General features: G+C 39.6%; 1 protein-coding gene across 7 annotated transcripts in view; it reads right to left on the reverse strand.

Annotated features, from left to right (window-relative positions):
* The window catches only part of DMD (dystrophin), a 2,248,143-nt gene that overhangs the window by 316,679 nt on the left and 1,913,678 nt on the right, over positions 1–17,786 (reverse strand). For all 7 annotated transcript variants that reach the window (XM_059157899.1, XM_059157902.1, XM_059157904.1 and 4 more), the window contains exon 60: positions 3,166–3,312. In XM_059157899.1, coding sequence (XP_059013882.1) covers positions 3,166–3,312 — 147 coding nt within the window. The remainder of the gene's footprint in view (positions 1–3,165; positions 3,313–17,786) is intronic.

Genomic DNA, 17,786 nt, shown 5'->3' on the forward strand with positions numbered 1-17,786 from the left:
AAAGGCTTTTTGAAGATAACATGGTCAAAGAATGAGCTTCAGTTTGAAGTCAGGGCTAATACTATTCACTCCCGTCCTTTTTTTACTACATCAACTCCTTTAATGTACTTCCCTACAATTATAACCAAGTCTTTATTCATTCTAAGGAATGAGCAAAACTTAGGCTATTAATATTTTCTCATACTTTACATCTAAATAAAGAGTGCTACTATAATGACTCACTTAGTACTGATCTTTAAAAACTTCCCTTATCAGGGCACTTGGGTGGCTCCATCGGTCAAGTGACTGCCTTTGGCTCAGGTCATGATCATGGGGTCCTGGGATCAAGTTCTGCATCAGGCTCCCTGCTCAGCAGGGAGTCTGCTTCTCCCTCTGATTCTCCCACCCCCATACTCTCTCTCTCTCTCAAATAAATAAATAAAATCTTAAAAAAAAATTCCTTATCAGTCATAATCTTTTGATCTCATCTGTAACCTTAGGTGCCACGATCATAAATCATACCACATTCTGAAGGCAAATGTAGCATTTGGCTCTTTTTTTTTTTTTCAAAGATTTTCTTTATTTATTTGACAGAGAGGGAGAGAGAGAGCATAAGCAGGGGGAGCAGAAGAGGCAGAGAGAGAAGCAGACTCTCTGCTGAGCAGGGAGCCTGAGGCAGGGCTCAATGTCAGGACCTTGGGATCACGACTTGAGCCAAAGGCAGATGCTTAACCGACTGAGTTACCCAGGCACTCAGCATTTGGTTCTTCAAAAGAAATTTTAAGATACAGTTCAAGAGTGCTTAAAGAGAACAAATGTGGCCACTGCTTTTCCATGGACATTTATTACTTTTCTTATTTATGCTTAAAGTGGAAAACATATTCTTCCAGTCCCGTCCACTTATTTGTGGAGCATAACAAATAACATAGAGGACACAGGGAGATGGAGAGGAGAAGGGAGTTGAGGGAAATTGGAGGGGGAGGTGAACCATGAGAGACTATGGACTCTGAAAAACAATCTGAGGGGTTTGAAGGGGCGGGGGTGGGAGGTTGGGGGTACCAGGTGGTGGGTATTAGGGAGGGCACGGATTGCATGGAGCACTGGGTGTGGTGCAAAAACAATGAATATTGTTACGCTGAAAAGAAATAAAAAAAACATACTAAGGATGAAGTTGATAAGGTTTTAATAGTACTTAGCCACTATGAAACTAATAGACATAGAAAGGCATGTAATTGCTTAGCTATATTGCTTGCTTTGGTCAATGTCCCTTATAACAGTCTATCATACAAATATTTTGAAACTATCCATCACAACAAGAATTACATTATAGGAGATCTCAAGAGGTCTTGAATTTGGAACTTGTTTTTATGAAAGATCTAGCAATTCTTCAACAGGATTTTCAATCACACTGCTAAACGGACTGTCAATATAAAAAGTTATCTGCTTTATCATTTTTTCCTATTAAAACACTGAAAACAAATATTTTTAAACTCAGTTTCCTCTCCGTTCTCAGAAGCATAATGTCTGCACCCTATGAAACTGGAGAGGGAGACAAAACAATTCTCTAATTCCATAGTAAAATCAGTTTGAGGGTTTTGGGGTATTTTACACAGTGTCCCTCACATGGGGAACACAGAGACACACACTATATTTTCTGAGTTCTTATTATGAGCCAGGTACTGTACTAACAGCTCTACGTGAACTAATTTGTTTACTATTACAGCAAATATGTTAGAGACGAGAGAACTGACAATCAGAGAGGACAAGTGGCTTCAAGGTCACTCAGTAAGTTTGATTCCAAAACTTGTATGCTATAATAATAATCATCATTATAACTGCAATAACACCAAGAGCTAGAATTTATACAGCATTTACTATGTAACTATGTATACTGTTCTAAGCACTTCCCACATCTTTTGACTTACTTGTCCTAATAATAGACTGGTATTTTAGAAACATTTAATATCCACATTTTCTTCAGATGAGAGACCGAAGCACAGAAAGCTTAAATAACTTGCCCAAGGTCCCATAGCTAGTAAGTGTGACTTTGAGCATGCTTCTGGTCCTATATTTATTCAGCAAACCTATGAAAAACCTTCATATATATAAGTTTGTGATAGGATGTTCTTTTTATATATTTTTTTAAAAAGATTGTTTATTTTTGAGAGAGAGAGAGAGAGAGAGAGAGAGAGAGAGTATAAGTTGGGGGAGTGGCAGAGGAAGCAGGAGACTGTCCACGAAGCAGGGAGCCAAACTCTGGGCTTGATCCCAGGACACTGGGATGATGACCTGAGCCAAAGGCAGACGCTTAACCCACTGAGCCACCCAGGCACCCACAACGTTCTTTTTTAAGATTTTATTTATTTACTTGACAGAGAGAGAGATCACAAGCAGGCAGAGAGGCAAGCAGAGAGAGAGGGGGAAGCAGGCTCCCTACTGAGCAGAGAGCCCGATGCAGGACGTGATCCCAGGACCCTGAGATCATGACCTGAGCCGAAGGTAGAGGCCTAACCCACTGAGCCACCCAGATGCCCCCACAATGTTCTTTTTTTCCCCTTATTCTTCTTAAATTTATTTGTTTATTTATTTTTATTGTCTCAGAATCATTTTTTTTTACTTTAAAAAAAAATTTCTTTTCAGCATAACAGAATTCATTGTTTTTGCACCACACCCAGCGCTCCATGCAATCCATGCCCTCTCTAATACCCACCACCTGGCTCCCCCAACCTCCCACCCCCGCCCCTTCAAAATCCTCAGATTGTTTTCAGAGTCCATAGTCTCTCATGGTTCACATGTTCTTTTAAAAAAGATTTTAGAATATGTCTTATCATTGACTGTTGTTTGAATTAGGATTCCAAAGATAAAAGATGTTTAAAGAATACAAGCAATAATAGTACAAAGTAATTGTATGATAGTAAATAAGTCCGTCTGTCATGATTCTGCACTATTTCCCATATTTATTGCAAGATATAGGAAAGTCTAACTTTAAGTTGTTTAAAAAAATTATTACTAGTAGGTCTGAAAAAATTTCTGTAGGAAGTTACTAAATAGTATAAAATACTCTACATTCACAAAATATTATCCAGAACATCACACAGAAACTACTTTTCTTGTACCTTACAAACAAGATTTAGCCATATATCCTCTTGTTGTATCAAGGAACTGCAATGCTCATAATGTGCCTACCTGCAGAAGTTTCCATCTGGTGTTCAGGTCTTCCAGGATGTTGAGGTTATATGGTGACAGCTGAATGCCCAATGTAGTGAGTTGACGAGCAAGGTCATTGACGTAGCTGACATTCTCTTTCAGAGGTGTAATTTCTCCTCGAAGCGCCTATATGAAATAGTCAAGTGCAAGTTGGAAAATGAGAACATTTAAAAGCAAAGAAACAGACACATGGGAACTACAAGATATCTTGTTCTGTTTAGGGTGCAGTTAGTGACATTTGCTCTATTACAGTGCCATTGCAACTATGAACACTTGTGAATGGGTGAATAATAATAATAACTAATATTTATAGAGCATTTCTTAGGTGCCTAATCCTGTGATAAGCTCTGTCTACATAATGATAATTTTATTCCTACCAAGTAATCCTATGGGGTATAGTTGGAGAATTCTCATTTTACATGTGAGAAAACAACTTGCAGAGGTTTCATCTTGCCAAAGTTTCAATGGGCCAAAATGGAGGAACCTGGGATACATAACCAGGGTTGCTTGCCTCCAGAGTACATATTCTTAGCTATTATACTATAACTTTCCAAAGTAATTCTGAATTGGCAAAGTAACAAAAAAATACACTGCTGGATTCTAAATTCTACTCATCATGCAACCAGAAATGGACCCTTTTTTAAAATAATAAAAATATATATTCAATCATGAGATACTATATTCACACTGTACCAACCGCATAATAAATAGATTCATTTAGAGATTAGGGTATTTTGTCAAGCCCTAGGAATGACTGGTCTCCTGGTATTTTAGTCCTTGTAGCAATGACTTAGGAGAGCTCCCAAGGGGCTTCTCTACTGTCTCTGAAGCACTAGAATGGGATTCTCTGATGCAATGCATCATGATGATCCAGTGAGTAGAAGAACCCTGTGCAGATACGGGGAGGATATTACCATGCATCATATCTACCCTATTGAGATGACATTTATGGATCTTTAACATGATGCATGATGTCCAAATGTTCCAATGAACAATTTCTAACGGACAAATTCCCTCACTTAGGAGAACAGTTTGTGTAATGTAATGTCTATGTACAAGGACAACATCACTTACTCGGGTATATAGGCTGCTTTGACTTGCTTGATCTGGGTAGGTGTTATTTCTCTGGTTCACTATGTTGATAAAACCACTGTTTACACTGACTTCATCTATAACCCTCCAATTCCCTCCCACTCTAAAGAGAAGGAGCCAGTATGTACATTCTAAATAAGAATGGCATTGTCCTATCAAATCAACCTCAATATCTCACCACTAAAATGTAGTATTGTATGGAATATAAGACTCTTATATAGTTCTTAGGCAATATAAAACATTGTGATAATCACTCTACAGAATTTAATGTTTTTTAAAAATGAGCATTAAGAATATTATATGAAAGAATCATGGGTGTCTTTTGGGAGCGATGGAAGTGTTCTGTAATGAGACAGTGGTGATGGTAGCACAACCTTGTGAATATACAAAACATTACTGAATTGCATACTTCAAAAGAGTGTGTTTAAATTTTATTTATGTATTTATTTAAAAGATTTTATTTATTTATTTGATTGACAGAGATCACAAGTAGGCAGAGAGACAGGCAGAGAGAGAGGAGGAAGCAGGCTCCCCACTGAGCAGAGAGCCTGATGTGGGGCTCAATCCCAGGACCCTGGGATCATGACCCAAGCCGAAGGCAGAGGCCTAACCCACTGAACCACCCAGGCGCCCCCCAATTTTTTTTTTTATTAAGTAAACTGGACACCCGACGTGGGGCTCAATCTCATGACCCTGAAGTCAAGCATCACAGGCTCCACCAACTGAGCCAACTGGATGTCCCTGAAGGGTGAATTTTATTGTTTGTGAATTATGTATCAATAAAAAATAAAAATAAAGGAAAACAGAAGAAATCTTTCTGTCTGACCATAGACATGAAAAAAACCCTATCTGATGTATTCATCTTTATTCAACTTCATGTCAGTGGAATGCTATAGGAATCAGTCAGAGAAAGTTTTTATAGGGATTGATAGTAAATATTATTATTCCATTGCCTTATGAATAAATATAGAGATTAAAAGAATCTCATGAATGGAGGTAAATCCATCAATGTAAATTTGTATCTCTAAAAGGAAATGACCCATAATCACTTTGTTTTGTGTAATAAAAGGTTAGAAAACAGATTTATTTTATTTTATTTTTTAAAGATTTTATTTATTTGACAGAGAGAGAGAGAGAGAGAGAGACAGCGAGGGCGGGGAACACAAGCTGGGGGAGTGGGAGAGGGAGAAGCAGGCTTCCTATGAGCAGGGAGCTCGACACAGGGCTCCATCCCAGGACCCTCAGACCATGACCTGAGCCAAAGGCAGAGGCCTAACTGACTGAGCCACTCAGGTGCCTGAGAACAGATTTATTTTAAAGATTCATTTGTTTGAGAGAGAGAGAGAGTGTGTGTGTGTGTGCGCACGTGCACATGTATGCGGTGGGGGGTAGGGATCCTGAAGCTGACTCCCTGCTGAGCATGGAGTCCTATGTGGGGCTTCATCCCACGACCCCCGAGATCATGACCTGAGCCGAAATCAAGAGTTGTTGACTTAATGGACTGAGCCACCCAGGCACCTCTAGAAAACAGATTTCTTAAATGTCAATGGAAAAACCCAGACAAGGGCAATAATTACAAATGGAGGCATTCTCTTCTGGATGATAACATCTGTTTCTGGGAACCATAAATAAAGATGATATGAGTGGGAACTGGAAATGGGAAAGCATTACAGAGATGGCATGCAGCTAGTCCGAGTCCAACAAAGGTGCAGGTTAACTCTGTCTGCTAATCATCTGTCTTCACCAGTGTGCTTCTCAGCCACTGAGTATCCAGCTCAGTCACGTGCAGATTTCAGCTCCCTTTGGACTACATCATGCACATGTTCAAATGCCTTTTATTAGAATATTTGGATTTTCACTTCCTCCCCCACCCCCCACTCCAAGTCCCAGATACAGATTTTAATCCTCCATTGGTGTTTTTGAAAATGTAGGTGATTAAAAATTAGGGTCCAGTACATATCATTAATCAGAGCACTCACTCACTCTCCTACCCATCCTGCCCCTGTCATCATGGGATCTGGTGGCATCTGTTTTGTTTTTTTTTTTTTTGTCCCCATCTAGCAATTACTGTAGACGTTCTCTTCACTGGTCTCTACTTAAGACTTGGCAGATTAGCCAGTCTTCATGCTTCTGTGAAACACAGTGACTGGGGCTTCCTACAGCCTCTAAATACAATGTTAGAGCTATCTTCTAGGGTGCACAGCCTTCAACTCTCATTAGTAGAGTTCTCAGTTGTATGTATGGTCTAGAACCTGATTTTGCTAGTTAAGTACAGCAATTACATAATTTAATTAAAGATTTAACAAACCAAAGAAATTTAAGTCTAAGAGAAAATAAGCTATTATTTCTATGAAAACCAGCTTAAACCCTTTAGAAAGGTGCTTTAAAAAGAACAAGAGAAGTAAATATTGTTCAGCTGGGTGTAGACAAGGCAACTGTGAAAGATCAGGAAAATAATCTGAAAAATTTAGAAGGGTTCTGTATTCAGAATGCCTTTCATGTTTCCTGATGTGCTCTGTCTACATGAAAGAAACTGGAACTGTAAATCACAAAGTCTTCATCATCAGTGTGATTTATGGAGAAGTCTAATCAGTGAATCTACACTTAAAGAAGAAACCTTCACACAACATTAAAATCCTGGTTGACTATTTTAAGATCGAATAAAATGCTTAAGACATACTTTTTTACGATTCCCTGATTGAACTGACTTTTTCAATTAACTATTGAACTCTAGGTTCTGAGCTGGAACAGAGGAAATCTATGATAAATTTTACTACCACTCCCTGACAACCACCACTACCACTACTAGTATTATCATTAACGAAGGGGTCAAAAGGCATATGTTTAGTTTAATCTGGATTACATTTCTGTTAGGATCAAAGGAAGCTTTGATGTGGGCACGTGAGAAGGTCAGTTGGTAAAGTGATCATTTGGTTGGAAGTTTCACCCTGAAGGGATATCACAATAGGACACAGCAGAATGAAAATCTTTAGCCAGCTAGGAATCATCAGGAGGGCACTAAGCCCATGAGAACAAAGGAAAGAAGGTAACTGGAGGTAGAAGAGAGGAAGAGAAAAAGGAGGTAGGACAGTGTCTGAGTCAGCCTCTACTTTGGCATCTGACTTAGGTTCCTGTGGCACTTCTGTACCCTGTGATATGGAAGTATGGGTAAGTATGGGGATGGCTCACTGCTGTTGTAGAATATCAATGCCTAGAAGTGTACTAAGTAAGAAATATGGCTCCCTAAACACCAAATCACAAGACACCATGCTATGTAAAGACTCAATACAGGGGGCGCCTGGGTGGCTCAGTGGGTTAAGCCTCTGCCTTTGGCTCGGGTCATGATCTCAGGGTCCTGGGATTGAGCCCCGCATGGGGTTCTCTGCTCAGCAGGGAGCCTGTCTCCTTTCCTCTCTCTCTGCCTGCCTCTCTGCCTACCTGTGATCTCTCTCTGTCAAATGAATAAATTAAAAAAAAATCTTTAAAAAAAAGACTCAATACAGGTCTTGTGTCATTTAAGTGGATGTCCCATTGTGTTTGATTATCTTTTTGATATTAGAGCTCTTAATATTACTCATATAAATATATGTTTACATTATTGAACTCTGAACATGAAATGTCAAAAAAGTACCATTACCTCTGAACAATAACTCTTGTTACTTAAATGTGACCAGAATTTCATTAGATTTTATTCTAGTTTGGAAGCAGTGAGTGAGAAAACATGGAAGGGAGCCATTATACTGTGGGTTTTCTTTGAATCACTTAAATATCTGGAATATATTCTCCATGAAAGAGCAAACCAAGTCTAATTTTATTATGACTAGTTTCATGCCGGCAGCATTTTCACTTCATTAAATGTTGTCTGATTATAGATATAAAAGTACTGATTTAGAAGGATATATAAGTCTTATATGTCAAGTTTTTCTTCTTTTTATGAAATTAAATTGGTTGTCAGGTCGTTGCTTATCCTTATGTAGTTAAAGATTTGTTCCAATATAGATTTAAGATTTTAGTATCAATGATATTGCAACTAAAGAAAGGAATTATCTATTAACAAGAGAACACCATTTTGGAGGGAGAAGCTTTGGCTTCATAGTTAAGGGACTGTGCTACTGGGTACAGAAGGTCAATTTAAATGATTAGAAAAAAATAAGTCAAGGGATTTGTATTTTGAGGGCCTCTGATTCCTCTATGAAGTATGAAGCAGTAGAACTGGCATAAAATCGGTGTTCAACAAGTATTCGTTGAATGAAAACATGAATTCAGGGGAAGTGGGAACATTTGAATTAGGTGTGACAAGAGACCATGACAGAAATTGACCTCAGAAACTAGTGAGGTTGCCAGATGGCAACACGTTTAGGCTGAGGATTGATATTTTGTTTTTGAAATCTTGAACCCATCCACCCTATTTTCTCCTTCTCCAACAGTGTTCCTTGTAAGCATGCAGAGAGCAGTGGATCCAGGTTTGGGGTCATGTCAGGTGTCTCTTTATCAAGGACAAGCGAGTTTAAATTTTAGCTGGAATGTCACTGAAAAACATACGATGGAATCTAAACTGGTTAGGAGGAAGTGAAGCAAGAGAAGGCTTGTAGATGTTCAGCAAGCAGGGGAGCCAGTGGTGGAGATCCAGGACACTCTGAAGAAGGCCACAGTTAGGAGCAGCATTCTTAGTACTGAGTACACTTACTTAGTACACTTCTAGGCATTGATATGCTCCTCAAGCAGGCATAGAGGGGAGGAGGCTCTGGGATGTGTGAATTAGCAACACACCTAGGAGTTTATTTATAAACTGTGTGACATGATACATATCACATGTACACACATATAAAGTGTTTTATTTATATATTAATGGGGCCACTGATAATGTCCCATCTTAGGGACATTAAACATTCTTCCTGAAATCTTAACCTACTCATTCATTGAAGACCCATGTCACGTATGAGAAATTCAAAATTAGTCGAGTCTGAAAGGCCATTCTAAGGCTATACACGCTGGGGGGAGAATTTTTATGTCACAAACACTACTTAAAAGATGAAGTAGTGACTACTAGCCTTTCTCTCTACAATGAAACTTGACTGAACAAATATTTGAGAACCAAATCCCCTGGAAAACAGTCTACAAAGAGGAGATGTTAGGAAAAATCCCAGGATTTTTCACAATGGGTTAGTAGTGAGAAGGCGATGGGGAGGATATGGAAGTCATGTCCTGCAAATAAACGACTTGAGTAGCACTATTAGAACTCCTACATGGGGTGCAGGGAAATCCTAATAGGACCCAGTTACCCATGAACTGGGGGCAGGTACAGCCCAGCTGTGTTTTGCAGCTTCTGCATTTCTAGATGGCTTCATTATCCTGATGGGAATGAGTGCCCACCAATGGGGCCAAGAGAGTCAAGGACCATATGCTGCTTTGCCTAGAGGATCAGAGGCCTACTGGAGCTTCAAAAATACCTGGGGCATATGAGCTACTCAAATGTCATTGGATGAATAACAAAGAAACACAAGATAAGATGTAGGAAAGCCTTTCATGAAATGCATGTGGCTTGGAAATGTCCATTGTTAACTGTAATTCTTGGCTCTTTACTCTGGTTGGGTTACTGCCTGGTGTGGTGCCCAGGGTGGAGGTTCAGCATTTGTCTCAGCCATCTACTGACTTAGGCTAGGGATTTGGAGAAGCAGAGTCTGAACGATCTTAAGTGAGAGGAGCAGGCAGAGGGGACAAGCTAAGTAAGGATGTTGTCTCAGCTGGAGCCCAACATCAGCTTGATCCCATGGGGAGCTCTGGAGAACAAATATATTCCATAGTCCATTCCATGTTGAGACAGAGGGGTTGTCCTTTTCTACCGCAATCTCAATTGGTTATTGGCCACTAGCTGCCTTCTGGCAGTCTGAGTAGGAAAAAGGTGGTGTAATTTCCCAGACAAGGTGGCTTCTTTTTGCCTCATGGAGGTTTTCTGGAAAAGGGTGCAACCATGAGTCTTTTAGCAGCCAACTCTCAGTGGCTGGGGGATGAGTGCACCAGTTTAGTGAAGGCATCTGGCTGGGGTGCCTACAGCATCTACTACATAGATGAACTTCATCCAGTTCCTCAATCTCTTTTACCCTTGAACTTCAGAGGTCAGACACCTTTTTTTGTTTGTTTGTTTTTCTTCAAGAGGCTTCTTAGGTGAATTCTCATTACTAACATAATGAGGCTAGCTCATAGACCTCCAACAAAATGGAGAACAGCCATCCTTTCCATAAGATTAACTCCTTGATCTCTGTCAAATGCTGAGGTGGTGTATGGAGCTGAGACATCCCTCTGCCTTTCATATCACTTCTGCCTCTAGTAGACTTTCTTGACAATAAATTATGCCATTGAAACATGTACTCTTTTTTAATAGAGATGCGGCCACATTCCTTTCCAGCATCAGCATTCATTGTGGTAGCCTGAAGGTAAAAAATTATGCTGTTTCTTTTCATTGTCTTCCCTGCGTTCAGCTTTTGGGGCCATTTTTGCATGTTTTCATAGTTGGGCATGACCACTTTTGACCAACAAACAGAATAAGGACATAAATAATGAAACAGACTCAGAACTAATGACCTAGATGTAGCATAATCAGGATGACTTAGAGGGAAGTTAAGTTCAAGTAAAAAAAAAAAAAAAAAAAAAAAAAAGCACCCAGATCTTAGGAAAACAATATGAAGTTTGTAGGCATGAAGAAATTTGGGGCCTTTATTTCCCAAACAATTATCAGTAATCATATTTTAGCTACTGGTTTCCCTCAGAGTCACCACACTTTCAAAATTTGTGTCGCACAGAGAATAGCAATTAACTGCTGGGTTTTTCCCATAAGAATCCCTGCATTTTTATGAAAAAAGTATCTCTAGTTTTTTTCTCGAAAAAGAACGCACACCCGAACACAAAAGCATAAATTCTTTTTTAACATCTTCTCATTTGCATCCATCGTAATTCTTCATCTTTTTGGACATGGCTTCACTATGAAGCTCATAACGTCAAAGTTCTGAAAGTAAGAGCTGAATTACAGCTCTACCACACTAATAATGTCTACCTCCTCTTTTATGCATGTTGTTCATTTTGCCTTCATAGATATAAATTAGGAATGAGGAACAAGACAGAATTGATCATGAAGGACAGGTTTTTACTTATAAGAACAAGTGACTTTAATTTCCTTGGAAACTTGTTTCTGTAATCTTAACTGTGACTGCTAATTATTTTCTCTTCACAGAAAAAAAAAGCAAACAAACCAAAAAAACCCACAACAAACAAACAAACAACCCATTTCCAGCTTTCCGTAGCCTTTGCTTGACATAGTTAAAAGACCTAAGAAGGTAGTTCACCCTTGTTCTGCAGAGGCTCAATGCAAAACATGCACAATTAAAATAAAAAGGTCCCTAATGAGTATAAATAAATCATTTAAGCAAGCCATGTTTTTAGGCTGCTAAGGAAGTAGAAGAAATGCCAATATTTTCTATCTGAGAAATTTTAATTACATGTGACAAAACATCAAGCGAAATGTCAGTTAATAAAATCTGTTTACTTATTTAAAAATAAGTAATAATCCATAAGCCATTAAAAATATCAACCACAAGGACATTGATACTCAAATTCAGGAGTTATTTCAGACAGCTTAGGTTTTATAGTTAACAGGTTTTTTTTGGATTTGCAAACGTTTCTGACAATCTAAAATGTTCATGGTCTGAGCCCACAATTACTACTGCCATTGCCCCTGTCTTGTTCTCACCTTTCCTTACATGGCTCACACCTCCCCAGAAGGCAGTGGTCCTCACTTAAGAGCATGCCTCATTGTTACTGCGGAGCATTTGTTACCACAGAGTCTGCAGGCTCCTGTCCCCAGCGTTCTATTTGTTTGTTTGTTTATTTTATTTATTTATTTGAGAGAACGAGAGAGCAAAAGAGAGTGAGAGCACGTGGGGTGAGGGGTGGGAAGAAAGAGAGAGAGAGAGAGGCAGAGAGAATCTGAAGCAAATTCTGCACTGAGTTTGGAGCCCAACGCAGGGCTCGATCTCATGACCCTAAGATCATGACCTGAGCTGAAACCGAGAGTAGGACGCTCCACTGACTGAGCCATCCGGGCACCCCTTGTCTCCAGTGTTTTTGATTCCACAGGTCCAGGGTGGACTTGAGAAGCTGGCATTTTTGAGAAGAACTTGCAAGGTACTGTGTTCCTAGAACTCACCAAATTTATTCTTGGTTTAGACCCTTTGTGTTTGCTGTTCCCTCAGCCTGGAGTTTTCTATCTGTACTCTCTGCATGGCTGGTTTTCATTCATGAACTTCAGAGCTCACTTAATGCAACTGTGAAAATGAGCCCATCCCTGGTTTCCCTACTTTTCTCCGTCTTAGCCCCCTTTCTTCTTGGCCCAGATGGCAATTTCCAAGTGTATATACATTTGCCTATTTATTAATTCATCATCTGTCCCACCCCGAGACCCTAATCTTCATTAAGGGAATTCTATATAATTTTTTCACCAGGGTATGCCTGGATGCAGCACATGATAATGCCTCAATACATTTTTACTAAAGAATAAACAGTTAAGAGAATTGAGCCTTTTTGCATTAATTACTAATACTTCACACCAACGGGTATTCTCAAATTGCTTCATCACCACAGTTTCCAATAAAAATCTGACAGCGAGCTCCTAAATAAAATAAGTCAGCTTAGGGGCGCCTGGGTGGCTCAGTCAGTTAGGCATCTGTCTTCAGCTCAGGTCATGATCCCAGGGTCCTGGGATTGAGTCCTGCATCGGGCTCTCTGCTCAGTGGGGAGCCTGCTTCTCCCTCTCCCTCTGCCACTCCCTCTGCTGTGTGCTCTCTCTCTCTGTGTCAAATAAATAAAAAACTTAAAAAAAAAAAAAGCCAGCTTATTTCCTTCAGCTTCCATAACCGAATTCTTTACATCTGTTATTTGATTTATGTTATGTTGGAGCCTGTGTTCATTTCTGACATGCCTCTAAGCCTCTGAGCAAGAACACAACATTCTAGTTTTGGGTGCCGACCAGAGAGTTTTCAGAGAAACGGAGCAAGTGGGAAAAATTGAGGACTAATCTATTTAAGGAAAATATCTTCTGCTGATGGTGATAAACCTTGGTGTAGTCTTCCAGAGGGCACTGTGGCGAGGCTGAATGAAAATGTTAAGAACACGTATGGCATGGAGCATTGGGTGTGGTGCATAAACAATGAATTTTGGAGCACTGAAAAAAAATTAAATTAAATTAAAAAAGTATTAGATAAGGCATGCAAAAAAAGAATATTTATATAGGAAAAGGTAACAAGGTCCATCCCAGGGTTTCCATGTACAATTGTAGAATGTTAGCCCAAAAGGGCCAGTGGGGCTGAAATCCAATCTGAGCTCCACTGCTAAACTGGTGAGCCTTGGCACAGGAGGCTATCTCTTCAAAGACACAGATACCTTACTCTACTTTGCCCAACATCTACTTCATAAATGTTGGGGTTGAAATGAGGGATGGCTTGTGTCTCTTGCTCACTCTCTTTATCTCTCCCTCCTCTTCTCTCTCATGTTTGGGGTTTTCTACTAGAGAAAAAAATTCATTTACAGCTATTTGCATGCATTTCATCTTGTGTAGAAGGAGAATAGGGACACGGGCACCTCAGGACTGTTGCGAAGATGAATGAGACATTCGGGTCTATTTCTCCTGCACTCCAACTACAACCAGTGAAGCAGTGCCTCAGACAACTTGGGGAACACAAAGTCGCCCAAGGTATTATTTGGTCTGCTTCAGGGAGACTTTGCAAAGCAGAGGGTGGTGAGCTCATCCCTGAGAGCCACAGACTTAGATCCTTTCTGGGGTAGCTGTCACACTGGAGTCAACTTCAAATATTCCCCTGTGGTGGAGGAGCGGAATTCTGTCTTTCTTCCCTCCTCCATCATGTAGCTTTACAAGGTTTCCTTGAACTAGACATAGAACTGATAAACAAACACTGATATGGCAAGAGGAAGAAAGACACTTGTTCAGAGCTTGAACAAAGGGTAAGGAGTAGGAAAGCTTAATGTGTTTGGGGAAGGACAAATAGTCTTTAATAAGGTGAAACATGAAGTACAGGGCCGTTGTGGAAGACTAATCATGGGCATTTTCTTTTCTTTTAATAAATATTTTATTTATTTGTTTGCTTGCCTAAAAGAGAGCCCAAGTGGGGGAAGGAGCGAAGGGACAGAGAATCTCAAGCAGACACCACACTCAGCTCAACACGGAGCCTTGCTGGGGCTCTATCCTACCACCCTGAGATTGTGACCTGAGTCAAAATCAAAAGTGTGACACTCCAGTAACTGAGCCACCGAGGCGTCCCTCCTGGGAGTTTTCTGGGAGCAAGGTTATAGTGGGTATGAATGAGTAGCCTTTGCAGGGCAGATAAGGAAGGTTTCGGCAAAAGGGAACTATCAGGGGCGCCTAGGTGACTCAGTGGGTTAAAGCCTCTGCCTTCAGGTCAGGTCATGATCCCAGGGCCCTGGGATCTAGTCCCGCATCGGGCTCTCGGCTCGGCAGGGAGCCTGCTTCTCTCCCTCTCTCTCTGCCTGCCTCACTGCCTACTTGTGATCTTTGTCTGTCAAATAAATAAATAAAATCTAAAAAAAAAAAGGAACTATCATATTCTCAGCAACTGTTTTAATTAGATTTCATTACTACAGCCGAAAACTCTTATTTTATATCTACTATGCACGAACCATATACGTACTATGCATATACTATGCAATGGAAAATGGGACTCCCGCCAGAGATACACAACTATGTGGGTTATGGAAAGAACAATGTAATCAGGCTATGAGAAGCTGTGTCACTGGGGTTTGAAAAATGCACAGGAGACTGAGGCAGGGTGGGAGCAACTCCCTGAGTAGATAAGGAGTGCAATAACAGAAAAGTCATGTTCTCAGGGCGTGGCATGTTCATCTAGAAAATCCCAAGTAGACCAGCGTAAGCCTGTGGTCATTTCAGAAAGGAGAAAATGAGTGTCTGTAGATTTGGGCAAGAAGGAACAATGGCTCAAATTAGAATGGTGACCAATGGGAGCAAACCATCTGTACAATAATATGTATAGTTCTTATGTATCTGAAAGAGACCATTCTGTCCCTCACTTTTGTGCAAGTTTATTTATTCACTCATGCCAAGAAATACTATTGGGCACCTATTTATGCCAGGGAATGTTCAAGCGCCAGGGAAACAGCAGTGCACAAAAGAGACCACGTTCCTATAACTATGCAGCCTAACTCTAATAGTTATGATTTTATTTAAATGATGATTGTTATTACACAAGGCTTATAAAGAAACAAATCCCAAACCAAAACTTACCCATATCTACTAAATGCCACATTTTTTAAAAAAGATTTTATTTATTTGACAGAGAGAGATCACAAGTAGAGAGAGAGAGAGAAGAAGGAACAGGCTGCCTGCCTAGCAGAGAGCCCGATGCAAGACTCGATCCCAGGACCCTGAGATCATGACCTGAGCTGAAGGCAGAGCTTAACCCACGGAGTCACCCCGGCAGCCCCTAAATGCCACATTTTTGACCAAGCAAATGCAAGACAAAGTATGGTATGGTCTTGTATGTAGTGGTTCCCAAGAGACACTTTTTTTCTGTTAAGACTAATTAAGCTACCTTGGCGTGTATGAATAATAATTAATAGACAAATCTAGGGTTGTGGGATTACCTGTGTGATATGCTACACCTAGTTTGCTTTATACTGGGCACAATTATTTAATTTTAATTCCATGGGGAAGGCAATCACTATTGAAACAAAATGAATTTTTGCTGAATTGATTTTCCATTCAATATATTGTTATCAACTTAGAAATATGAAAACAGAACTAAACCAGAGATGTATATAAATTTTCGAAGAGCTGAGATAAAAATAATTAAATGGAAGAGGGCCGAGAAGGATTGTAAAATGCACTTCAGTATCTACTTTTCTTTTCAGATTTTTGTAGCTCCTGAGTTTAACAAATGGTTTTAGTCTTTCCAAAATACCTTTCTTTCCTACAAAGAGAACAACAAAAGACTAAGATATGAAATGAACATAAAATAGATTTTCTTCCTCAAAATCTACGCGACAGTATGTCTAAGAATCAGACTGATAAATTTTTTACAATGGTTCATTTTCATTTCATTATATCCCTTGGCTAAAAAGAAAGTCTTACGTATTTGCTTGCAAGCTATGTTGTCCCTCCAGAAACATTAGTGGCTATTATTATTATCATTATTAAAGACTTTATTTTATTTTAAGGAGGGGGAGGGGGCAGAAGAGAGAGAGGGAGAGGAGGGACACAAGGAGTGAGAGAGGGATAAGCAGACTCTGCACTGAATGTGGAGCCTGATGTGAGGCTCGATCTCATGATTCTGAGGTCATTACCTAAGCTGAAACCAAGAGTCAGATGCTTAACTGAGCCACCCAGGCACCTTAGTGGCTATTATTTTTATCTCAATATATACATGTGTGTGCAAAAGATCTAGCCTCTTAAGTGGAACCAAGAATTGACTCAGTTCTCCCTGTTTTTCACATTATTGAGAACTTTCATTTTCAAGATATTCCCCTGGTTTTTCTGATAACATCTTAAAATAAGAGCTAAATTCATAGCTTGTTGTGTTCTGTTCTGACAACTGCTATCATGATAATGTCCACTTAAGTATGTGTGAATGATGAATAAATTACTACTTACACAAATGTGTCTAAGTGTCAAGCTGTCTAATCAACGTACTTAAATGTTATTTCAAAAAAAAAAAAAAAACAACAAAACCTCAAAGTCATTGGCCAAACGTAGCTTTAAAAAAAAGTGATTAGTATTCAAGTAACAAAGACATCACACTTTAATAGTAATAGATTTTTTCCTTTTTCAAAAGAGGAGTATGACAGCAACCTCAAAAATCTGAGTGAGTGATGCTGTATCGATTATTTAAAGGAGAATACTGTTTCAGTCGGAAAAAAGGCTTTAAAATCTGAAAAAAACCTTTTCACTAAGAATTCAAGATTTTTTTTGAAAGTCAAAGTGGGTCAGATTTCATTAAGACCCATCTTGCATCTGACACTCAACTCCAACCCCCAGGCAATTTCAACACTGAGACAACCTTGGAAATGTCTTCTTTCAACCTTTATAACAAAATGTCAGGGTGCTTCCAAAGGTAATATTTTATTCCCTGTGTGAGCCAAAGGATCAATGGAACTTACGCTCATTTGTTTAGCTTATGTTTCTTTTAATTTTATGCTTTCCTGGATGCACAAAAGTTACCATTCTATTGGGAAACGCTTGTGGTGATTCAAGTAACCAGGTTTGTGTAGGCTGATAACAATGAACCATTCTCTGGCTTTAGCCTTGTCCCTGCTAGAAATATGTTGACATTGACAGCAAACTGACAAGAGGAGGGGGAAGTGGGTGAAATGTTGTTGTATGTGGCCTACTTGTCCTTGGGATGCACAAAAGCCTTAAACCACGGGGCGATTAAATGATAATTATTTAATTAAGACCTAATAGGATTTAA

Source organism: Mustela lutreola, chromosome X (assembly GCF_030435805.1).
Source record: "Mustela lutreola isolate mMusLut2 chromosome X, mMusLut2.pri, whole genome shotgun sequence".
Lineage (NCBI taxonomy): Eukaryota > Metazoa > Chordata > Mammalia > Carnivora > Mustelidae > Mustela > Mustela lutreola.